The 25,845-nt window shown below is 43.9% G+C and overlaps 1 protein-coding gene and 1 non-coding gene across 2 annotated transcripts; one reads left to right on the top strand and one right to left on the bottom strand.

Annotated features, from left to right (window-relative positions):
• The first annotated feature begins 50 nt into the window (after positions 1-50).
• On the top strand, positions 51-124 carry TRNAV-CAC (transfer RNA valine (anticodon CAC)). Its single transcript has one exon. It is a non-coding gene; the product is annotated as a tRNA-Val (tRNA).
• A 140-nt stretch (positions 125-264) lies between these two features.
• LOC127291798 (uncharacterized) lies at positions 265-3,221 on the bottom strand. The gene is made up of 2 exons (XM_051321120.2): positions 3,091-3,221; positions 265-2,377 (listed from the first exon to the last, which is right to left on the bottom strand). Exons 1-2 carry the CDS (start codon positions 3,187-3,189, stop codon positions 806-808), a joined length of 1,671 nt encoding a protein of 556 aa, XP_051177080.1. The 5' UTR covers positions 3,190-3,221; the 3' UTR covers positions 265-805.
• Between the last annotated feature and the right edge of the window lie 22,624 nt (positions 3,222-25,845).

Here is a 25,845-nt window from a genome sequence, read left to right as displayed (position 1 = left end):
ACGACGTATTAATGTATATGTATAATAATATCGTTTTCATCGGCAGATCAGTCTGGGTGGTGTAGTTGGTTATCACGTTAGTCTCACACACTAAAGGTCCCCAGTTCGAACCTGGGCTCAGACATTTTTCTTTCTCTTTTTATTAAATAAAAATAAATACAGTCCGAAAATAAAACTATCACTTTTAACTTCCTGCACAATTGTTTTTGTAAAATCCTGCAACTGATGGTAAATGATAATATGTCAGGCGGGTAGAGTACTTGGTTGAACAACCTTCCAACATGCGCATGGAAAACTATGAAGTTGTACAAACTGCGCTTGATGCTTGAGCTCAGGGTGACAGTCGACTCAGATTGAGCCTGGATTCTGAAGAGAACCAATGGGGAAAACTGGAAAAGAAAGGAACACAGAGGAACCGTTATGGAAAAGAAAGGAACACAAAAGAACTATGGACAAAAGCAGGATATCATCTCATATTCCAAGGCACGTCCGAGGAAAAGATTGACACTTTCAATGGTTTATGCTTCAAATCACAGGATCCCACATGCCATAGACTGATTGATAGACTCTACTTATATTTTTCGCATCGTCTTGTAGCTTGACAACTCTTTCTTCACCAGATGCAATCTCAATGTTTGGTGAAATAGTCACTTGTTCTGTTACACAAGTGGTGTTCATATCTGCTGAAAGAAGAACCTGACCGTGCTCTGCTTGGGATGATCTGTGGTTATCATACCTTATACTATGCAGACAGATAATGATTCATAAGTCTGCGAACCATCGAAATATGTCTGTCACATAGTTATCACAAACTGCATACCATAATAGACTTGAGTTCAACATCAGCTGCACCACTGATTGTTATGCCCTGGTCTCTGATGTTCATTAAGTAAGACATGGAATCCTGTGTTACGATCTCACCAGGAATCAGCACCGGGATACCTGGTGGATATGGGCAGATAAGCTCACCACAAATCTCGCCAAGGCTGTCCTCAAGGCACACTCTTCTTTTCTTTGTAAAGAAGGCCTCTCTTGGAGTCAGCTTGACAGAAAACTTATCTAATGGGCTACCGATATAACTATGTTTTCCAACTCTGGATTCATTTGCAGAGAAGTATTTTTCTGAAAGATGATTTGCACACTGTACAAGCTTTTCAACATCTTGTCGTCTGGTCCCTAAGTTGACTGCAAATGTCACTGCCTTTGTACCGACAAGCTCAGATACAATTTGATGCTCTTCAGCGAAAACATCATCTGCTTCGTATCCAGATAAATGTAGATCTGAAGCACTTAGTGTGATACGCAAGGGATCAATAGCAGGGAAGTCAGAAACAAAGCTTGACAAGTCCAGGACAGATATCCCTGGGATTAGCCTCAGCTGGTCATCTGTTTCTAAAGCCATAGCCACTGTCTCATCAAAAGATTTCATGTTCTCGCTCAACTGAGCTCTTGCAGCATCTAAAGATGACAGGAGGAGGTAACTTGGGCTTGAGCTCTGGAGCAACTGGAGGCATTGGCTCACTTTATCAGCATCGATGAGACCTCCAGCCATGTGAAGCATCGAGGACTGTGTAAGCGAGCTCAGAACCTTATGTGTGGATTGCACAGCCAAGTCAGCACCTTGCTCAATCGCTGTGCTTGGAAAACTGTCATGGAACCTGAAATGCGCACCATGTGCCTCGTCAACTATCACTGGAATGTGTAACGGATGACAAACATCAACGATGCCTTGCACATTGCTGCATATGCCGTGATAGGTCGGTGAGGTAACAAGAACAGCACCTATTTTTTCCCCATCCTTCTCAAGTTCCTTCAGTGCTCTATCAACCTGTGACGGCGTGACACCACCAGCAATGTCCCACTCAGAATTGTACTCTGGTACTATATACTTAGGCACCGCACCAGACAGAACCAGTGCAGAGATCACTGAAATGTGGCAGTTTCGAGGAACAATGAGTAAGTCACCTGGGGAGCAGGTAGCCATCACTGCGGCCTGGATTCCACAGGTACTCCCATTGACCAGGAACCATGTTTTCGATGATCCAAACAGTTGAGCCGCCTGGTTCTGAGCATCCAAAATCACACCCCTAGGGTAGAAGAGGTCATCAAGCTCAGGTAGCTCGGGCAGGTCATGCGAAAACGCTCTCGTGCCAATAAGATTCAGCAAGGAAGACGGGGCAGCTTTCCCTCGGTTGTGCCCTGGAAAGTGAAAGCAGGACACGTCTTGAGCTGCAGTTGATTTCAGCGCCTGAACCAGAGGGGCGGTACCACCTTGGACAGCTACTGAAGATTCAGTTATTGTAGCTTCAGTTTCAGATATTCCTGGCGTGTTCCATGAAGTGCCACAATGTGCTATGACATGTCGCTGGGGAGATTCCTGCAAGACTAAGGAACGTTGGATTGGCACATGTGATGGACAGAAGAAGGTGACGCTGAACATCGGTTCACTCGTATGAGGTCGACCAAAGATTGCAAAGTATATATTCGCTGCTCTAATCATAACCAATGTCGGACAGCGCAAACCATGTTCAGCTAACTAGTGCTTTGAAAGCAAAGTATAGCATATGATTTTCATCCGCAGTTAATCAAGATTGCAAAGTACATGAATCGAGACCAACCTATGCAACGCAAACTAGAAAGCATCTTCAGTTCAGTAGTAGTATTCGAACAGGTCAAAGCAAGTCTAACCAATAGTTTTGGCACACAAGAGAACGTGGAGAAATTTTTTCTGAAAACACTGAACCCTTGGCATAATGCACGGTCCAGGAGTTCACATGGACGATATACAGATTCAGTTTAGACTGGAAAAGAACAGATGCAGGCATGCAGCTTAAGCAAAAATAGCCTGACAGATTCGGTTAGACTGGGCCATAGTCTAGTTTCGTGTATAATTCAAAACACAAGGTCCAATCTACCTAGTAAACAAATCTACGAATTGTATTATGGTGTTGTGCTGTCCAGACTACCACGAGCAATTCGGCAAACAGGTTGCGGGCACTAGAATGGAAGAACGCCGGTACTTCAAACGAGCCCAGGGGAAAATCAGCGACACTTAAACCAACTGCAGCGCAAGGAAGGAGAGGGGGTTACCGCGTGTAGAGGCGCGCGCGGGGTCGGAGAAGGAGGAATGCTGCTGCGGCTGTTGCTCGGAGGAGGACGATGAGGAAAAAGCATGGTCGTTGGAAACATAGTGGTGCGGGGCAGTGTAATTGCATTTTTGGGCCATCAGGGCCAGACTAAAAAGGACCCCGTCGGTTGTCGAGCCCGTCAGTTGTTATAAAATATATTTTTATACTACCTCTATCCCAATGCTTAAAGATTATAAAATATATTTTTAAAAAAGGTAAACTAAGTAAAGTTTGATCAAACTTTTAAAAAAATTGTCAATAAATAAGATATTTTAAAGATACCATATGAATATATATTTCACTATCTATCTAGTGATATTGATTTTGTATTTCACATGTTAATGATTTTTGATAACAGTTTGGTCAAACTTGACATAGTTTGATTGTTAAAAAAAATATAACTAGGTTCTTAACTAGGTTCAGAAAAATCTACTTCTCAGCTGGTTTTCTTCACTATACGAGAACCATTGAACCTCTCTTGCAGGAAATCAAAATAAAATATCAATTCTACAAAATCAGGAGTAACTAAAAAGGCTAAAAAAATTAATCAGACACAATATTACAATATTATGGACGAATGCCAATATTCACGTCTTGGTTCATTACTCCCATTCAAAAACATAAATAGTTTAAAAGCATGAAATCGAAGAAATCGTTGCGTGCCCATTCACCCTTGCCGCTGCTAGAACTTCTAGAATCACCTTGTTGTGAAAATCTTCATGAGCTCCCATAGCCTTCTACTCCTCCCTTAATGAACCACACTTGTCTTCAGAATAATATAGACAACAAATATTTAGTCTATGAAAAAGCAGTTCTTTCACAAGACCTTCTGCTGGTTTCCCTTCGAATTGAAATAGATTGCCATGGCTATGTTGTTGACGGTGGTACTATGTATTTAACATATCTATATTAGAGTGCTATCTAAAAATGACTTACACAACTATTGTCATTGCCTTTGGTTGGCCACCAATTCGGAAAGGCAGATTTTCGACTAGGAACGGCAAGTGCGTTTTTCTTTAATGTTTTTTTTTTGCGGTTGAACAACAAATACTGGTTGAGATCTATGGCTCTGCGACGATGGTTGATACTAGATCTCATCCCTGTCCACAAGGCAAGTAGTACGCTTTGCAGGTGTGAGGTCCTCGTTCGCTGCCGATGTGCAACATTAATCGTTCCACTATTCATATAAAGTTTCGTAAATTTTAGCCTTTCCAAAATTCATTATCGAGCGAGATGTTTCCGGCTCTACTGTAGTACTCCCACTGATCCATATTACTTGCCATTAAAATAGATATATCTATAATTAAAATGTGTCTAGGTACATCTATATTGGTGCCAAGTAATATGAATCAGAGGGAGTACATGATATTTTCGAGCGAGATATGGTCATTGCCATTTTAAGTAGACTGCAATCTAACTAAAGGTTCTATAAAATGACTCGCATATCTCCTACGGGTTCTCGAAAAAAAAAGGTTGGGAAATTATGAAAATGATTATAATTGACCCGGGTTCATATGTAAATGCAAATTGGAATGATTAAAACTTCCAAATTTAGAAAATTCTGACAATGTGGCTGAAGTTTTGAAGTTTTTTCATCCATAGTGCGTCGAATCCTACCAGAATAGCTGAAAATGCTATATTTTGCAATTATGAGGACCAATAATTAGCACACCTACAATTCAAACTTGACATGATTTTCAAAAATCGGTAGACACTTAATACTAAATTTATGAAAGCCTAAACAAATGGCAATCTCTGGGAATTGTACAAGCTACCAGTTATCGATATTTCGAACATTTCATAGTGCAGTTTGGCCATGTACTGTTTATACTTTATTCACAAAAAAGAATATTTTGCTGTAATAAAATGGAAAATCATTTTATTAAGACAAAAAAAACTTGGAAACTCTAGGTGCACAGTTGTTTGGCATGCCAATATGAAGTTGTGTGCCCATTTTAGGTGAATCATAACGAAGTATAACATGGATTTGGACATCAATATGGTTGTTAGAAAGGCAAGTTAAGCTTGCATGATAGCATTTTTCAGTGGTTGTTTTTTCTTCAAATTACCACATTGCAAGATGTCTATGTTTTCTAGGAACTTGGTCACATAAAAAGTTTTCATTCCTAAGTTTTTCATTTGTTTTATTTCTTTTAATTTTGTTTGATTAAATTTAAAATCCGGTCAAAACTTTGTTGATGTCTTGTAGGAAGTACTCGTGAAAGTTTCTTGTTCGCCAGGTATATTTTGTTTGCTGAGTGTAACACTCGGTAAAGTTTCTATTCACAGAATATAATTCTTTTACCGAGTGTTGTCTATAAAATACTCGACAAAGTCTGAGTGTTGGGCAAAATAGACTCGGCAAACAACCACATACTTGGCAACATTTTTTTTTCTGATAGTGACTAGCACTAACTCTATGCTAAGAGATGGAAACAAACAAAGAGTAGATAACTCCTAGGTTAAACCTTTGAGAAGGGATCGCCACACGTGCCGATGCCACCGAGTCCAAACCGTAGGCCGAATCTTGGGAGTTTAATCCCCAAAAGCCGAGCTTCCAGCAACCACTTTAAACAAGGCACAACACTGATGCGTGTGGACATTTCAGCTGAAGTTTTTTCAGTTTATTAACTTACAAAAATTCTCTAGATCCTCTTCACCAACACATAATCTGCCTGGGTAGAAAATGAAAAATAATAACTGGATATTTGCTGAATGGACGTACACATTTTGCCCGAAGTCTCAACGCAATCCTAATAAGAAACAAATCAGCAAAATGGTTTTGCAAAGCCACGATTTATTAACCTTATAAAAAACCATCGCCAACATTCTAAGAAGTTGTAAACCAAAATGTTAAACCAAAATTGTGGTCCGCAAGAATTCAATGAATGTGTGAATTATTACATCCAAAACACTTGAGCATCAAACAGGGCATTGTACCTGGAGACTTTGTAAGAGCGAACTAGGCGGTGATCAGACACCACGGGTTCACCGTCCATGCCACGCGTGACATAGAAAGCAGTCAGCCGTAGGAGACACTTGTCGCCGTCGCCTAAGCTGTCCTTCTCCTCGCCCTCTGGCCGCAGGCGCTCCATGAGGCAGTACTTGCTGCCTTGTAATTTGTTCACAGCCAGGGGCACGAGCTTAGCGTCGATGTGCCTCCAGCCAGCGGCGACATCCTTGTCGAGGCGGAACAGCTTCTCGGTGCCGACCTTCCACTCCTCGGGGTCAGACGTGACGTGGCCGATGCAGAGGCGCCCATCCGTGGGGGGACGGCAATACGTGTCAATTTCGACCGCGTGGAGGCCAACCCACGTGTCCAGCTCGCCGTCGTAGTGCGCGTGGCCGACGACCGGCAGCTCCCAGTCGTTGCGGAGCGTCCACTTCCGGCTCCGCGAGCAGAAAGAGAAGGTAGCCCCCATCCCGGTGTTCCGGTTGTAGTTGGCGGACACGAGGAGCTCGTAGTCCTGCGGAGAAGGCGCCCCCGGCGGCACGTGCACCGCGTGCGCGGTGATGTAGGCGTCGAAGAAGGGGAGGATATTAAGGTCGTCATTCTCGCTCCACCGCCACGGCGAGGAAGGGGACAGCGGCTGCCACCTCCACGATATCTTGTCGTTGCCGACGGCAACTGTGCCATCGTCGTAGGCCTGCAGGCAGTGCAAGCCCGTGCGGAACAAGTCCTCGTCGTCGGAGCTGTAGTAGCACTCGAACCCATACCCGCACGACTTGAGCATGTACAGCCTGCTCTCGGCGGCGATGGCTGTGTCGTAACCGAAGGCGAGGCCTCTTGGGATCTGAGGCGAGACAAGCTGCGAAGCCGTCTTGGTGTCGTAGATGAGGACGCCGCCGTAGTCGCGCTTGTTGGTATCGTACTGGTCCAATCTGGGGCTGATAAATGTGGCGACGATTGTGCTGCCCAAGGCGGCGAACTGCGCGTCCTCGTTGACATCTGGAAACGCCACCCGGAGGACCGGAGGGCCCGGGAGGAGTCCCCGGACGCCGCCGTCCTGATCATCGTCCTTCTCCATGTCGAGGTCTAGCTTGTGGATGCCGTAGCCGTCTTTGTGGTCGTCCAGCACGACGTATAGATGCCGCTTCGTCGTCGCCGCCACCGGATCATCCCTCTTGGTCACCTCGATGTCGGCGTGGGAATCTCCAGAGGCATGTCCTCGCGATCCGGCCAGGTTGTTGCCGCCGTTACCACGAACGGCGGACGGCTGGTTCGCATGGCGGCGGACTGGCCGGAGACTGGACAGTAGAAGATGTTGCCGGCTGAAGAAGGATCGGGGCGCCCACATTTTAAGCCGGCGGCCGGTGGCAGTCTAGGGCTTTCTTATTTTTGTGAAGGCAACGATAAGAGGAGTATAAGATGGCAGGATCGACTACACCCGAGTAAATCTTTTCAGCCGGATAATCTTTGATCTCGTCTCAACTCTCAATGGACGGCCGAGACTTCGCGATCAGCGGACAGTGGTGTACTCCATTGGATAATGCGACATCAATTAGCACCCTTTGGATGGATGATACGACATGTGCGTGCAAGGAGAACATTATGCTACATGTGCCCCGATATATAGAACCTAGGTTCAGCATCCAGGTGCTCCAGAAAAATATAAAGTTCCGATCAAATGAGGTTGAAGATGAGAGGCATCTCAAAAATTTCGTGCTAATTTTTGTTTTTATTGAAGTGCTGATAAGGACATCCCTACTACACTACTACGTCCGTCATTATAAGATGAAGACGATGCTGCTGTGAACAGCACCGGTCCTAAGATTTTGAGGGCCCTGGGCGAGACTAAAATTTAGGGCCTTAATATAGACACCACGGCAATAATAATGAATATATAAGTAAAAAAACATGTCCTCAATAACATTTATATGCATCCAAACACAGTAGCATATGTAATAATTTATACATATTACCTTAAAATTTTCTTGTAACATTTCTTGATGCGAAGTCACTAATGATGGGATCGATGTCGATGTCATCCAGTAATTTCTTCTCAATGCATAATGTTGCCAAACCATTTAACCTCTGTTGAGTCATTGTTGACCTCAAATAATTCTTCAATAATTTCAACTTTGAAAAACTCCTTTCAGCCGATGCGATAGTCACGCGCATAGTAAATAAGATGCGATAAGCAATGGAGATATTAGGATAACAATCCACTTCTCTAATATCTCCTCTCTGTGATTGTATCAAGTCAGCCACCTCTTTTGTTGTTTTCCTTTTAGCGTGACCAGATGGACCTTTTCTCAAGAAAGACGACATCGACAAGACGATGAGTCGACGAACTGACTATAAAAAAAATCAGAATTAGAGGAAAATTACTTTGAAATAAAAGAGTGTGTTACATGACTAGTCGCGAACTGTTACCGATGGACAACGGACGGCGATTGGATCTCTAATCGGTGCGCGCAACCGAACTGTGCTGTCGCCGGAGATCGCCGATCGGTAAGATGGCATAATCAGGGGCTGGGCGTTGTAGGCCGGGAAGAGAAGAAACAGCAGCCAGCATCCAGCACGAGATCGATCCCTCCCTGCTGCCGACGAAGCGATGAGGTGGAGTCATGGTCTCGTGGAGAAAAGGCTCAATCAAGGCTGCGTGGAATACGAAACAAAGTATGGAAGTAGCTAATTATTCGTCCCCAGGTTGATTGATCAGTTCCTGCCGTGAATAGTTAGTCTTCTAGTCTGGCACGTTCACGTCAAAGTCCCTTGGTCTGCCCACGGGCCTTTTCTTTCAGCTGAGCATAGTTAGATATGTACAAGTACATGCATTTAGGATTGGGCCCCCAGATTTTTAGGGCCCTGGGCGGCCGCACACCCTGCCCACCCACTAGGGCCGGCCCTGGCTGTGAAGCTCAAGTCCAATGAAGTCAGGATTGGACCAATGACACGATCTCGTGCGAAGCTACTCAAACAACAGGTGAACTTGTTCCTAAGTGATACTTTGATCGATGAGAACTTTATACTGCCTAAGTCCTATTACTTCTGTATAATCAGGTATGAAGAGGGAGTAAGCATCGCACGAGGAGAAGAGGAGCAGCTGGACGTGAAGCTGGACATGAAGACATCCCATGGACGCGCGAGGGAGGAGCGGGAGGCATGCGTGAGGGAAGAAGAAGAAGAAGCAGTCCAGCTCGGCACCAGGCCCGGTCTGACCGGCCGTCATGCCGGCCGACCCAGCGCCAGACCCGGTCCAACCGGCCCCCACGCCGGGTGAGCCCGGTTTCAACCGGATCCTGCACTGGTGCCAGCCGGGGACGTTCTGTTTGTCACCTCGGTGCCCCCGGTCATGACCCAGTCCCAGGCCCGGTCCAAACCGGACCGGCCGGTCCCAGGCCCGGTCGAGTCTGAGTCTGTCTCGACCAGATCCTGATCTGGGTCGATTATCTTTGTATTTTCTCGAACCCTAGTCGTCCTGAACCCCTATATAAGTGCTCAGGATGCCCCCAAATTAGGTTTAGACCACATTTAAGATAAACCCTAGTTCATAGTTGATTGCTTTGCAACTCTATTGAATCCCTAGACCATATTGCATTGATTTGGTGTATACCCTGAAAAAGGCTTGTGTGATCTGCAGTTTCATTGAGAATTAGACGGTTGCAACTTACCGCTTCGTGGTCGGCGGCTGCGTGCGCAAGTGTGTGGAGTTGCGAATATCTTGCAGGGTTGAGAGTTGTTGCATTAGCGACAAGGGCCATCGAGAGATCTCGTTGCGTCATACAAGTTATCATCCACTTCGTCATCAAGTTATATCCGCTGTGTTCATCCCGTGATCATCATCACCACCGTGCTTACTGAGAAGATCGGGCAACCCCTTATCATCTTGGTATCAGATTTCAGTGTTTCCTCGGTAAGCCATCCACAATCCACCCCATAGTTGAGTTGTGAGTGTTTTCCTATCCAGAAAAAGACAAAAATATTAGGTTTAGGGTTGTCATAGCCTTAGATTGCACTAATTTCGAGTTTTAGTTGCTTTTCGTAGTTGTTTTTGCGTATCTTTTTCTTCCATCTAGTTTTGTTAGGGTTTGTGTCTCCGCTATCATCTAGTTTCAGTTTTTGCTACTCTGAGTCCACATAGCGTACAATGTGTTTGTCCCAACCATAGACACAACTTTTCGATATAAGTGACTAGGAACTTCCCCAGAAGAGACTAGTTTTACCGCTCGACAGGCTGCTCGTTAGGATTTTGGTGCTTTGTAATTTCTGTTGGCCGAGTTAGCAAGGAGTTGAGTCATAAAATAAAAAAAGAGAAAATCTAAAAGAAGCAAAAAGAGCTACATAGCTGCGTGTGTTACAAAAAGAAAATTCCAAAATGAAAAAGTGAAGTGCTAGTAAGATTCAAGTGAAGGCCTAGTTTACTTTTCTGCACCTGTAGTTGAGCAATCTTGTGCCTGTTTCGTTGAGCTTTGCTAGTGTCTCTCGAGTGTATTGCAACCTTTCATCCATATAGTTGCATTGCCACATGTATCGGCTTGTGTGAGTATCAATGGTTGTCTACGGTCAGCGCTAGACCTTGTACTTGGTGCAAATCGGTAGCCTACCTACAACCCCACATATATCCTGCTTTGTTGTGTGATTTGTTCTTATACCCTTGATATTCGCTTCACTACATCCATGCACTAGTTGTCCCTACAAGTGGTAAGCAACACTAATTCACTTTGGAGCGGTAAGATTTCCTTTTCTTATCAGTTTTGAGTGAGTTGTGAGAGTACCACCATATATTTTTGATTTAGTGCACTAACCTACTAACCATGTCTTCTAGTGATGAGAAAATTGTTAACCAGAAAAACAAGAATTCCACTTATGTGATGACATGGAGGGGGTATGAAGCTCTTCGTAATGAGATGCGACGTGAATTCCGCACTCAGGACGATGAACTTAAGGGGACTGTTCAGGGGATCTCCCAGAAGCTAGATGCTACTAATGAGACTGCCACTACAATGAAAGATCAAATTACGGATATCCAATGCTGTCTTCAAGTTTTGCAGTTAGCTGTTGAAAATCTCACACAACAATAGCAACAAGAAGAAGCAGACATGATCTTCAGGATGAAGCACCTGGTGTTGGTCGTGGTGCTGGTCGTGGTAAACGTGGTCGTGGCTTTGTTGAACTCGGATGCCATGGTAGTGGGTTTGATGAAGAAGATGGATTGGGTAAGCCCAAGTTCTCCATACCCAAGTTTGAAGGAGGAGCTGATGTTGAAGAATACCTCACTTGGGAGCTGAAGATTGAGAAGTTATGGCGCTTACATGATTATACTGAAGATAGGAAGATCAAGCTTGCTTCCTCAGAATTTGATGGATATGCATTGCGTTGGTGGGATGGAGTTACACGTACTCGTCAAGAAGATAACGAGCTTCCAGTTCGTACATGGCATGAGATGAAGGCCATTATGCAAGCTCGTTTCGTTCCCACTAATTATTTGTGTTCCATTTATGATAAGTTGACCCTATTGAGACAAGGTGTGAAGACTGTTGATGAATATTTCATGGAGATGGAGATGCTTATGCAGTGTGGCCGTGTCCGTTAGTCATTTCAGATGACAATGCAACGTTTTCTACATGGTTTGAAGTATGATATCAAAGGCATTGTTCGTCATCACAGTTACACTACAATGAATGAGTTGCTACATCATGCACGAGAAGCTGAAGCACAGTTGGCTAAACAAGCGCAAATCAAAGGTCGTGCTACGGAAGCTGGGCGCTACACGCCTAGGGCGCCTCCATCTACGGCGCCGGTGTCATCATCGCGCTCCGCACAGTTTCCTACTTCGTCTAGCAAGCCGGTTTCCAATGTGTCCAACACAAAGAGGTCCGAACCTGCTGCAAGTACAAGTGGCTCTAGCATGTCTACTACGCGCAACCGTGATATGACTTGTCATACATGTGGTGGCAAGTGTCACTTCAAGAGAGATTGTCCTTACCGCAAGGTCATGATTATCAATGAGGACAATGAGTATGAGACTGGAGATGATGTTGATCCATATGCTTCAGAAGATGTTAACTATGACAGTGATGGTGTAGATGCATATTCGTCTGATGCTCGCACTATTGTTGTGTCTCAGCGTGCTCTTAATATGTTGCCAAGTGCATCTACTCAGCGCTGCAATTTGTTCCAAACAAAGGCTTTAGTTGGTCCTTACAAGGCTTGCAAGGTCATTATTGATGGCAGGAGTTGCCGTAATTTAGCAAGCAAGGAGTTGTGTACCAAGCTGAAGTTGAAGTATCTACCGCACCCGCATCCATACTATATTCAATGGTTGAGCGACAATGGTGAGATGAAGGTAAACCACATGGTGCGTGTTGAGTTTGAGATTGGATCGTATAAGGATTTCATTGATTTTGATGTGGTTCCTATGACGGTGTGTCATCTATTATTGGGTCGGCCTTGGCTCTGTGACTATTCTGTGCAACACAATGACCGTGCCAATAGATATTACTTGGAGTTCAAGGGCAAGAAAATCAACTTGCAGCCTATGTCACCACAGCAAATTGTCAATGAATCTCGTCAGAAATTGAAGTAAACTTGGAGGATGCACCTCTAGATAGGCGAGAGAATTGTAATACCGTGAGTGATATAACGAAAAGTGAGAAAGTGAATTCCTTAGTCTTATTAGCCACCAAAGAGGACATGAGAGAATTTAGTGAAGATCCTACAGCCATGCCTCTTGTGCTCATGTAAAAGGGAGAGGTTTTGGTTTCTAACGACATGACCCCTATTTCTCTTGGTGTTTATAGTGTTTTGCAGGAATTCAGCGACGTGTTTCCAGAGGAGGTGCCCGCAGGATTACCACCATTGCATGGTATTGAGCATCAAATTGACTTGATCCCCGGCGCCTCGCTGCCCAATAGGGCGCCTTATAGGACGAACCCTGAAGAGACGAAGGAAATACAGAAGCAAGTACAAGCGCTACTCGACAAAGGTTATATCCGCATAAGCCTTAGTCCTTGTGTTGTTCCTGTTATTCTAGTTCCTAAGAAAGATGGTACATGATGTATGTGTGTAGATTGTAGAGCGATTAATAACATTACTATTCGATATCGTCATCCTATTCCCCGTTTCGAAGATATGCTAGATGAATTGAGTGGTGCTGCTTTTTTCTCTAAAATTGATTTGCGTAGTGGTTATCATCAAATTAGGATGAAAGAGGGGGATGAATGGAAAACAACTTTTAAAACAAAATTTGGTTTATATAAGTGGTTAGTAATGCCTTTTGGTTTAACTAATGCACCTAGCACTTTCATGAGACTGATGAACCATGTTTTGCATGATTTTATTGGCAAGTTTGTGGTTGTGTACTTTGATGACATATTAATCTACAGCCGCAATGAATCTGATCATACTATACATATTCGACATGTTTTGCAAGAGTTGTGTGATAATAAACTCTATGGTAATCTTGAGAAGTGCACATTTTGCAAAGTTAAGGTCATATTTCTGGGTTTATGTTTTCTCTAAGCATGAAGTAGAAGTAGATGTGTCTAAAATTGAAGCTATTCAAAATTGGCCTACTCCCATGAATGTGAGTCAAGTAAGAAGTTTTCATGGTCTTGCTGGGTTTTATAGAAGATTTGTGCCCAATTTTAGTACTATTGCTGCACCTTTGAATGAATTGACTAAAAAGGGTGTTGTCTTTGAGTGGGGCGCAGCCCAAGATCATGCTTTTAATGAACTGAAGAGATTGTTAACTTCTGCACCGTTGATTGCACTTCCTGATTTCAATAAGCAATTTGAGATTGAATGTGATGCTAGTGGTATTGGAATTGGTGGTGTGTTGATGCAAGAGGGTCGTCCAATTGCATATTTTTCTGAGAAACTTTCTGGTGCTAAGTTGAACTATGCTATCTATGATAAAGAATTGTATGCTTTAATTAGAGTTCTTGAGGTTTGGCAGCATTACTTGTGCCCAAAAGAATTTATCATACATTCTGATCATGAAGCTTTAAAATATCTGAAAGCTCAATCTAACTTGCATAGGCGTCTTGCTATGTGGGTTGAGTTCATTGTGTCTTTTCCATACATTATTAAGCATAAGAAGGGAAAACATAATATTGTTGCTGATGCTTTATCTAGGAAGAATATGCTATTAACTCAACTTGATGTTAAAATTTCTGGATTAGAGATACTATGTGACTTGTATGCTACTGATTATATTTTGCTGAACCATATCGCTTGTGTGCTATTGGTAAAGCATGGGAGAAATATCACATACATGATGGGTTCTTGTTTAGAGCTAACAAACTATGTGTTCCAGAATCGTCTGTGCGTTTGCTCTTATTGCAGGAATCACATGCTGGAGGTTTGATGGGTCACTTTGGGCGTGAGAAGACGCTACTCATGCTCGCTGATCATTTTTATTGGCCAAAGATGAGGTGGGATGTGGACAGGTATGCTAGGAGGTGCATTACTTGCAACAAGTCCAAGTCCAACCTGAAGCCTCACGATTTGTATACTCCTTTACCGACACCGACTACACCATGGGAAGACATTAGTATGGATTTTGTGTTGGGTTTGCCGCGTACTAAGAGAGGCCATGATTCCATATTTGTGGTAGTGGATAGATTCTCTAAGATGTCATACTTTATTGCCTGCCACAAGAGCGACGATGCGTCGCATATTGTTAACCTGTTTTTTAGGGAGATTGTACGTCTACATGGAGTCCCGAAGACTATTGTTTCTGATCGTGACGTGAAGTTTATGAGCTACTTTTGGAAGACACTTTGGAGAAAGCTAGAGACGAAGCTACTTTTTAGTACTACTTGTCATCCCCAAACTGATGGTTAAACTGAAGTGGTGAATAGAACATTATCACAACTGTTGAGATCCATGATCAAGTAGAACCTGAAGGAGTGGGAAGATTGTTTGCCGCATGTGAAGTTTGCTTATAACAGGGCGGTACATTCTACCACAGAGATGTGTCCCTTTGAGGTGGTGTATGGTTTTAAACCCATTACTCCGCTTGATTTGTTGCCTCTACCCATACATGAGAGAGTCAATATGGAGGCATCAAAGAGGACAGATTTTGTGCGCAAGATTCATGTGAAGACTAAAGAGTTGATAGAGAAGAAAGGCAAGAATAATGCTGCAAGGGTGAACAAGAAGCGCAAGAATATGTTGTTCAAGCCTGGTGATATGGTCTAGGTACATTTTCACAAGGATAGGTTTGATACGTCTCAAACGTATCTATAATTTCTTATGTTCCATGCTACTTTTATGATGATACTCACATGTTTTATACACATTTTATGTCATTATTATGCATTTTCCGGCACTAACCTATTGACGAGATGCCGAAGAGCCAATTGCTGTTTTCTGCTGTTTTTGGTTTCAGAAATCCTAGTAAGGAAATATTCTCGGAATTGGACGAAATCAACGCCCAGGGGCTTATTTTTCCACGAAGCTTCCAGCAGACCGAGGGAGATACGAAGTGGGGCCACGAGGCGATGCCACACTAGGGCGGCGCGGCCAGGCTTGGGCCCGCGCGGCCCTAGCGTGTGGGTCCCTCGTGACGCCCCCTGACCTGCCCTTCCGCCTACTTAAAGCCTTTGTCGCGAAACCCTCTGTACCGAGAGCCACGATACGGAAAACCTTTCAGAGACGCAGCCGCCGCCAATCCCATCTCGGGGGATTCAGGAGATCGCCTCCGGCACCCTGCCGGAGAGGGGAATCATCTCCCGGAGGGCTCTTCATCGCCATGATCGCCTCCGGATCGATGTGTGAGTAGTTCACCCCTGGACTATGGGTCCATAGCAGTATCTAGATGGTTGTCTTCTCCTCATTGTGCTATCATGTTAGATCTTGTGAGCTGCCTATCATGATCAAGATCATCTATCTGTAATGCTACATGTTGTGTTTGTTGGGATCCGATGAATATTGAATACTATGTCAAGTTGATTATCAATCTATCATATATGTTGTTTATGTTCTTGCATGCTCTCCGTTGCTAGTAGAGGCTCTGGCCAAGTTGATACTTGTAACTCCAAGAGGGAGTATTTATGCTCGATAGTGGGTTCATGCCTCCATTAAATCTAGGACAGTGACAGAAAGTTCTAAGGTTGTGGATGTGCTGTTGCTACTAGGGATAAAACATCGGTGCTTTGTCTAAGGATATTTGTGTTGATTACATTACGCACCATACTTAATGCAATTGTCTGTTGCTTGGAACTTAATACCGGAAGGGGTTCGGATGATAACCTGAAAGTGGACTATTTAGGCATAGATGCATGCTGGATAGCGGTCTATGTACTTTGTCGTAATGCCCTGATTAAATCTCATAGTACTCATCATGATATATGTATGTGCATTGTTATGCCTTCTTTATTTGTCAATTGCCCAACTGTAATTTGTTCACCCAACATGCTATTTATCTTATGGGAGAGACACCACTAGTGAACTGTGGACCCCGGTCCATTATTTACATCTGAAATACAATCTACTGCAATTGTTCTTTACTGTTCTTCGCAAACAATCATCATCTTCCACACTATACGGTTAATCCTTTGTTTTCAGCAAGCCGGTGAGATTGACAACCTCACTGTTACGTTGGGGCAAAGTACTTTGATTGTGTTGTGCAGGTTCCACGTTGGCGCCGGAATCCCTAGTGTTGCGCCGCACTACACTTCGCCGCCATCAACCTTCAACGTGCTTCTTGGCTCCTACTGGTTCGATAAACCTTGGTTTCTTTCTGAGGGAACACTTGCTACTGTACGCATCACACCTCCTCTTGGGGTTCCCAACGGACGTGTGTTAACTGCACGCATCAAGCACTTTTTCTGGCGCCGTTGCCGGGGAGATCAAGACACGCTGCAAGGGGAGTCTCCACTTCCAATCTCTTTACTTTGTTTTTGTCTTGCTTTAATTTACTTTATTTACTACTTTGTTTGCTGCACTAAAACAAAACACAAAAAAATTAGTTGCTAGCTTTACTTTATTTACTATCTTGTTTGCGTTCTCTATATCAAAAACACAAAAAAATTAGTTACTCGCATTTACTTTATCTAGTTTGCTTTATTTACTATTGCTAAAATGAATACTCCTGAAAACACTAAGTTGTGTGACTTCACAAACACTAATAATAATGATTTCTTATGCACACCTATTGCTCCACCTGCTACTACAGCATAATTCTTTGAAATTAAACCTGCTTTACTGAATCTTGTTATGAGAGAGCAATTTTCTGGTGTTAGTTCTGATGATGATGCTGCCCATCTTAACAATTTTTTTGAACTATGTGAAATGCAAAAGTATAAGGATGTAGATGGTGACATTATAAAATTAAAATTGTTTCCTTTCTCATTAAGAGGGATAGCTAAAGATTGGTTGCTATCTTTGCCTAAGAATAGTATTGATTCATGGACAAAATGTAAAGATGCTTTTATTGGTAGATATTATCCTCCCGCTAAAATTATATCTTTGAGAAGTAGCATAATGAATTCTAATCAATTGGATAATGAACATGTTGCTCAAGCATGGGAAAGAATGAAATCTTTGGTGAAGAATTGCCCAACCCATGGACTGACTACTTGGATGATCATCCAAATCTTTTTATGCAGGACTGAATTTTTCTTCGCGGAACCTATTGGATTCAGCTGCTGGAGGTACCTTTATGTCTATTACTTTGGGGGTGGCGACAAAGCTTCTTGATGATATGATGATCAATTACTCTGAATGGCACACGGAAAGAGCTCCACAAGGTAAGAAGGTAAATTCTGTCGAAGAAACCTCCTCCTTGAGTGATACGATTGATGTGATTATGTCTATGTTTGTGAATGGTAGATCTAATGTTGATCCAAATAATGTTCCTTTAGCTTCATTGGTTGCTCAAGAAGAGAATGTTGATGTGAACTTCATTAAAAATAATAATTTCAACAACAATGCTTATAGGAATAATTCTGGTAATTCTTATGGTAGATATGAGGAAAAGATGCTAGAAATTGAAAGATCCACTAAGAGCTTTATGCAATCACAATATGAGCAAAATCAATTGTTTATTAAAACTATGAATGAACAATCTACCTTGTTGAAAAATATAGGAAATCAACTTGAAAATTTGAATATGGAGATTTCGGGTTTGCAAACTAAGATTTCAAATGCTGAAAACCGAATCTCATACATGTCTGCATCACAATCCTCCTTAATTAATAAAATGGCTGCTAAACCTGAGGATATTGATAATAAGATTGTTACTACAGCAAATGCCATCCAAGTTAGAATTAATGAGAATATAAGATTGATGGCTGAATTGCATGCTAGGTGGGAAAGAGAAGAAAATAAAAAACTTGCTAAAGAGAATAATGTAGCTAAAATTTGGACTATTACCACCACTAGTAATGATAATGATTGACATGTTGCTACACCTCCTACTATCAATGGTAAAATAATTGGTGTTGGCAATGTTTCTACTCCTAGTGCAAAGCGTGCAAAATTACCTGAAATTGCTAAATCTGCTGAAACTGCTTGTGATAAAACTGCTGAAATTTTTTCCAACATTGGGGACAATGATCCCATTGCTGTAGATCATAATGGTTTAGATTTTGATGATTGCCACATCTCTGAAGTTATAAAGTTCTTACAAAAACTTGCTAGAAGTCCTAATTCTAGTGCTATAAATTTGGCCTTTACAAAACATATTACAAATGCTCTCATAAAAGCTAGAGAAGAGAAACTAAAACTTGAAACTTCTATTCCTAGGAAGTTAGAAGATGGTTGGGAGCCCATCATTAAGATGAGGGTCAATGATTTTGATTGTAATGCTTTATGTGATCTTGGTGCAAGTATTTCTGTTATGCCTAAGAAAATCTATGATATGCTTGACTTGCCACCATTGAAAAATTGTTATTTGGATGTTAATCTTGCTGATAATGCTATAAAGAAACCTTTGGGGAGGATTGATAATGTTCGTATTATGGTTAATAATAACCTTGTCCCCGTTGATTTTGTTGTCTTGGATATTGAATGCAATGCGTCTTGTCCCATTATATTGGGAAGACCTTTTCTTCGAACTGTTGGTGCTACTATTGATATGAAGGAAGGTAATATTAAATATCAATTTCCTCTCAAGAAAGGTATGGAACACTTCCCTAGAAAGAGAATGAAGTTACCTTATGATTCTATTATTAGAACAAATTATGATGTCGATGCTTCATCTCTTGATAACACTTGATTCACACTTTCTGCGCCTAGCTGAAAGGCGTTAAAGAAAAGCGCTTATGGGAGACAACCCATGTTTTTACTACAGCACTTTTATTTTATATTTGAGTCTTGGAATTTGTTACTACTGTAGCAACCTCTCCTTATCTTTATTTTATTGCATTGTTGTGCCAAGTAAAGTCTTTGATAGTAAAGTCAATACTAGATTTGGATTACTGCGCAGAAACAGATTTCTTGCTGTCACGAATTTGAGCAGTAGTCTCTGTAGGTAACTCAGAAAAATCTGCCAATTTACGTGCGTGATCCTCAGATATGTACGCAACTTTCATTCATGAGCATTTTCATCTCAGCAAGTTAAGTGGCCCTGGAAAATTCGTCTTTACGGACTGTTCTGTTTTGACAGATTCTGCCTTTTATTTCGCATTGCCTGTTTTGCTATGTTTGATGGATTTCTTTGTTCCATTAACTTTCAGTAGCTTTGTGCAATGTCCAGAAGTGTTAAGAATGATTATGTCACCTCTGAATATATGAATTTTTGATTATGCACTAACCCTCTAATGAGTTTGTTTTGAGTTTGGTGTGGAGGAAGTTTTCAAGGGTCAAGAGAGGAGGATGATACAATATGATCAAGAAGAGTGAAAAGTCTAAGCTTGGGGATGCCCCCGTGGTTCATCCCTGCATATTTTAAGAAGACTCAACCATCTAAGCTTGGGGATGCCCAAGGCATCCCCTTCTTCATCGACAACTTATCAGGTCACCTCTAGTGAAACTATATTTTTATTCAGTCACATCTTATGTGCTTTACTTGGAGCGTCTGTTTGTTTGTTTTTGTTTTTGTTTGAATAAGTCGGATCCTAGCATTCTTTGTGTGGGAGAGAGACACGCTCCGCTGTTGCATATGAACACATATGTTCTTAGCTTTATTCTTAATGTTCATTGCGAAGGTTGAACTACCTCGTTCATTGATATATGGTTGGAAACGGAAAATGCCGCATGTGGTAAATGGTATAATGTCTTGCATAATTTGATACTTGGCAATTGTTGTGCTCATATAGATCATGTTTAAGCTCTTGCATCATGTACTTTGCACCTATTAATGAATAACTACATAGAGCTTGTTAAAATTTGGTTTGCATGATTGGCCTCTCTAAGTCTAGATATTTTCTGGTTGAGGTGTTTGAACAACAAGGAGACGATGTAAAGTCTTATGATGCTTACAATATGTTTATAGGTGAGTTTTGCTGCACCGTTTTATACTTGAGTTTGCTTCAAACAACCTTGCTAGCCTAGCCTTGTATTGAGAGGGATTCTTCTCGTGCATCCAAATCCTTGAGCCAAAAACTATGCCATTTGTGTCCACCATACCTACCTACCACATGGTATTTCTCTGCCATTCCAAAGTACATTACTTGAGTGCTACCTTTAAACTTCTATTCTTTGCCTTTACAATACATAGCTCATGGGAAAATAGCCTTAAAAACTATTGTGGTGAAGAATATGTACTTATGTATCTTATTTCTTAATAAGTTGCTTGTTGAGCGGTAACCATGTTTCTGGGGACGCCATCAACTTTTTACCTTTGTTGAATATCATGTGAGTTGCTATGCATGTTCGTCTTGTCTGAAGTAAGGGAGATTTTCATGATCAAATGGTTTGAGTATGCATATTGTTAGAGAAGAACATTGGGCCGCTAACTAAAGCCATGAATCATGGTGGAAGTTTCAGTTTGGACATAAAACCTCAATCTCTTATGAGAATATTATCTGTTGTTGAATGCTTAAGCATTAAAAGAGGAGTCCATTATCTGTTGTCTATGTTGTCCCGGTATGGGTGTCTAAGTTGAGAATGATCAAAAGCGAGAAATCCAATGCGAACCTTCTCCTTAGACCCTTGTACAGGCGGCATAGAGGTACCCCTTTGTGACACTTGGTTGAAACATATGTTATGCAATGATAATCCGTGTTAATCCAAGCTAATTAGGACAAGGTGCGAGCACTATTAGTATTCTATGCATGAGGCTTGCAACTTATAAGATATCTTATACATAACACATATGATTTATTACTACCGTTGACAAAATTGTTTCTATGTTTTCAAAATGAAAAGCTCTAGCACAAAAATAGTAATCCATGCTTCCCTCTGCGAAGGGCCATTCTTATACTTTATTGTTGAGTCAGTTTACCTATTCTTTCTATCTTAGAAGCAAGCACTTGTGTAAACTGTGTGCATTGATTCTTACATGTTTACCTATTGCACTTGTTATATTACTTTGTTTTGACAATTATCCATGAGATATACTTGTTGAAGTTGAAAGCAACCGCTGAAACTTATATCTTCCTTTGTGTTGTTTCAAAGCTTTCTACTAAGAATTTATTGCTTATGAGTTAACTGTTATGCAAGTCTTATTGATGCTTGTCTTGAAAGTATTATTCATGAAAAGTCTTTGCTATATGATTCAGTTGTTTACTCATTGTCTTCATCATTGCTTCGAATCGCTGCATTCATCTCATGTGCTTTACAATAGTATTGATCAAGATTATGATAGCATGTCACTTCAGAAATTATCCTTGTTATCGTTTACCTACTCGAGGGCGAGTAGGAACTAAGCTTGGGGATGCTTGATACGTCTCAAACGTATCTATAATTTCTTATGTTCCATGCTACTTTTATGATGATACTCACATGTTTTATACACATTTTATGTCATTATTATGCATTTTCCGGCACTAACCTATTGATGAGATGCCGAAGAGCCAGTTGCTGTTTTCTGCTGTTTTTGGTTTCAGAAATCCTAGTAAGGAAACATTCTCGGAATTGGACGAAATCAACGCCCAGGGGCTTATTTTTCCACGAAGCTTCCAGAAGACCGAGGGAGATACGAAGTGGGGCCACGAGGCGACGCCACACTAGGGCGGCGCAGCCAGGCTTGGGCCCGCGCGGCCCTAGCGTGTGGGTCCCTCGTGACGCCCCCTGACCTGCCCTTCCGCCTACTTAAAGCCTTCGTCGCGAAATCCTCTGTACCGAGAGCCACGATACGGAAAACCTTCCAGAGACGCAGCCGCCGCCAATCCCATCTCGGGGGATTCAGGAGATCGCCTCCGGCACCCTGCCGGAGAGGGGAATCATCTCCCGGAGGGCTCTTCATCGCCATGATCGCCTCCGGATCGATGTGTGAGTAGTTCACCCCTGGACTATGGGTCCATAGCAATAGCTAGATGGTTGTCTTCTCCTCATTGTGCTATCATGTTAGATCTTGTGAGCTGCCTATCATGATCAAGATCATCTATCTGTAATGCTACATGTCGTTGCCTAATCGACGGTACCCCGGAGGAGGGATCCTCACGAGGGGGAGAAGAAGTAGGGGCCATAGGGCGGAGTGCTCTCGGGACGGTGGTACGCGAGTTACCCAGCTTCGGAACACCTGCACGATGACAGGGCCTACTGCTGCTTGTCTGGAATTATCTGGGCGCTTTCGCGTTGTTACAATGAGTTGTGGTTGTGCCCCTAGGGCTCCCGGGATCCAGCTTATAAAGGCGCACGGATCTAGGGTTTACATGGAGAGTCCTAGCCGGATTACAGATAGCCTAGCTACGGTACAATATCTTGCCGTGCACGTCACGGATCCGCCTTCCATACTCGTCGTACTGGATCCGGGTTCCTCATGGGCCTCCATGGATCCGGGTTACTCCTAAGGTCGGTACGGATCCGGCCTGCTGATCCTGGGCTGGACTTCTTCCTTCATGATCAACAAAGAATCGGGCCGCCCGATGGGCCACATGCCTCATCACCGTCTGTGGGCCACCCGGGCTTGCCGGATCTAGGCACTGTCGATGGTACACCCATGAAGTATACCCACAACAGTAGCCCCCAGAGTTCTCCGAGTTTCGCCTGCAGTTTCCGCCTTGCTGGTCCATCATGATCTTCGGCAAACGTTGGTAACGCGGAGAAACTTGAAGAGCTCCAACTTTGCATTTTCTTCTTTTTCCAACTTATAGCCGGAAAATGCTCCCATCCCGCGGGACTTCATCCATCGACGTTCCAAAGAACATTTCCGGGTTACTCCCTGCTCGAATGAGAGACAACTTATCTTCACGGAATTACCCAGAATCTTAAAAGACTCAAACGGTTCCGGAAATCCTTCATCTTCAGATCATACTTAACAACGGAAGTTCCATATTTCCCGCGCACAACTTCCTCATTTCCCGCGCTAAATTTTCGCAGATGCAAATCTTCAGCCGGAATTTTCGGGAGTGCAGGGTTAAGTTACCTCCACGTCGTTTTACCGCAGTTGACCTAAACAGGTGTCGTCCATCCAACGGCGTGACCGTTCAGTTTCCACCGTTGGATCCGGATCCCGAATCTCCGAGCGCGGCCTATAAATACTCCGCGGCCCGGTAAAAATCCATTCTTTTCACCCCCTCTCACCACATCGTCTTCCTCCTCGCGCCGCTCCGCCCGCCAGATCTCGATTCCGGCGAGCTTCGCCACGGTGAAATTCGCGCGCCGCCGAACCAAGGCTCCCCTCGCGCCAAGATTCCCACGTTTGAACGAGAAATTCGCTCCGCCGCCGATTCGTGGTCACGCGGGACGATTTCCTTCAAGTTCGGCGACCTCATCTTCGCCGGAGTTCCGTCGAGCCACCGCGCCATTAGCGGTAAGTACGCCGGCCTTGTAGAAGACAACCTAGTGTAGAAAATAGACTTAGTGATCCGGGTACTCAAACACTTTGTATGGGTGCAGCCGGAAGCATGCCACTCGAATCATCACTTTGTACTGGTAGCTCTTCGAGTAGCCCGGATCCCAACCAAATAGAACCCATATGCCCGGATCCCATATCATTCCTGCCACCATATGTTTCCGACATCAGACTAGCTCAACCTTTTTCCGCATCTTCCAGCACCGCTCCAGGCCGGATCCCTACCCTCCAAGAGCTCCAAGAAGAACTCGAGGGACAAGCTCGGATGGCAGCAAAGGTGCAGGAGGCGGAAAACAAGAGGGCGTCCAAGGCCCGGATCCGCGAAGGAGAACGGGGTCAATGGTGGCCTTGCGCGACCACCGACGTGGAGCTTAGAGAACTCCAGAACGAGGGCATGATCTCCACACACTAGAGTTTCACTCGTGACTCCGACGTCCCCAAGCCAGAAGCCGGAGAAATTGTCATGACAAAGGCTTGGGTGGAACGTGGACTTTCACTCCCTTGTTCGGAATTTTTTCTCTCCATCCTCAACACCTACGGGCTCCAGCCCCACAACATTTGCCCAAATTCATACCTTCTCTTGTCCAACTTCGTGACTCTCTGTGAAGGACATCTTGGGATCCGGCCAGACGTCAAGTTGTGGCAATTCTTTTTCCGGGTGAAGAAAGAAACCAAGGACAAAGCAATGGTGAACTGCGGAAGCATGACATTTATGCTCCGCCCTAACCGCATGTATCCTCCCCACGACTCGCATGAATCCGTCCGGTACTGGAATGCCGGATGGTTCTATGAGAAGAATGCTTCAGTCCCGGAAGTCCACGAAGGCCTGCCTCAGTTCGTCAACGAACCTCCGGAAGAACTTGCAAGCTGGAGCTTCGTCCCTTCACTCGCCCTGACTCCGATCTTGGAAAAGGCCGCGCGGAGAATCTCTTGGCTAGTCCACGACGGACTGTCCGGAGCCCAGCTCACACTTAGCTGGTTTTCCCGGAGAATCCAGCCTCTACGCTACAACGCGCGCCTGATGTGCGCTTATACTGGGGCGGATGATCTTCTCCGGGTTACCCGCCACGATCTTCCGGCCGACTCTCTGAAGAGAAGGTTCAAGACGCTGGTGAAGATTCCGAGGGGCCAACAGGTCCTGGAACTGTTCAAGGATATTTACACGAACGATCAGTGTCCGCCGGTAAGCTTTGTTTTTTCCGTTGCTTCAAACTTCCCAAGTTTTTTGATGTTTAACTCTAACTCTTGTTCATTTTCCTTCCAGCTCAACACTTTGGCGGAGGAAAACTTCCGCACCATCATTCGCGTCCCCGTCACCGGCGACACGGCGGAGGAGGCTCCGGAAGACGACGAGGAGGAAGAGGACCAGGCACCCCGCAAGGCGGCCCCTCGACCTACAAAGCGTCCCCGCGCCAAAGCTTCCGGCTCTGAAGCCGGAGCTAGCGGCGAGGCCTCCGCCAAGAAGCCGAAGACGACAAAACCACCTCCGCTAGACTCAAGGAAAGCGGAGCGTGCGCGTCTAAGAATGCTCTCGACAGCTGGCCAGGGCACACGCCCCATCATCCCCGGCGCCCCGTAAGTTTCCGAGCATGATGCAATTTTAACTTAGCGAAATTATCTCTTGTCTAAACCCTTTCACTTGTTTGCAGGAATCCGAAAACCGCTGCCACGCGGACCACCAGCCAGGAGCCCATCACAAAATACATGAAGAAATCTCCGGCTGTTGGTCCCTCTACTCCAGTTCCACCAAGCGTCTCCCCCCCAACTCCCCAACCGTCGCCCCCTCAGGCTGATCCATCTCCCCCACCTGCCGCAAACACTCCACCGGAAATAATTCCGGTTAGCAGCGGGCATGCGGGCGA

Source organism: Lolium perenne, chromosome 4 (genome assembly GCF_019359855.2).
Source record: "Lolium perenne isolate Kyuss_39 chromosome 4, Kyuss_2.0, whole genome shotgun sequence".
NCBI lineage: Eukaryota > Viridiplantae > Streptophyta > Magnoliopsida > Poales > Poaceae > Lolium > Lolium perenne.
This window is presented reverse-complemented; position numbering and strand designations above follow the sequence as displayed.

Excerpts from the sequence above, each read along its gene's own strand:
- LOC127291798 (XM_051321120.2), bottom strand. The coding sequence starts at position 3,189 with ATGTTTCCAACGACCATGCTTTTTCCTCATCGTCCTCCTCCGAGCAAC. Across the intron at positions 2,378-3,090 it reads CGCGCGCGCCTCTACACGCG|GAATCTCCCCAGCGACATGT; the intron begins GTAACCCCCTCT and ends TTAGTCTTGCAG.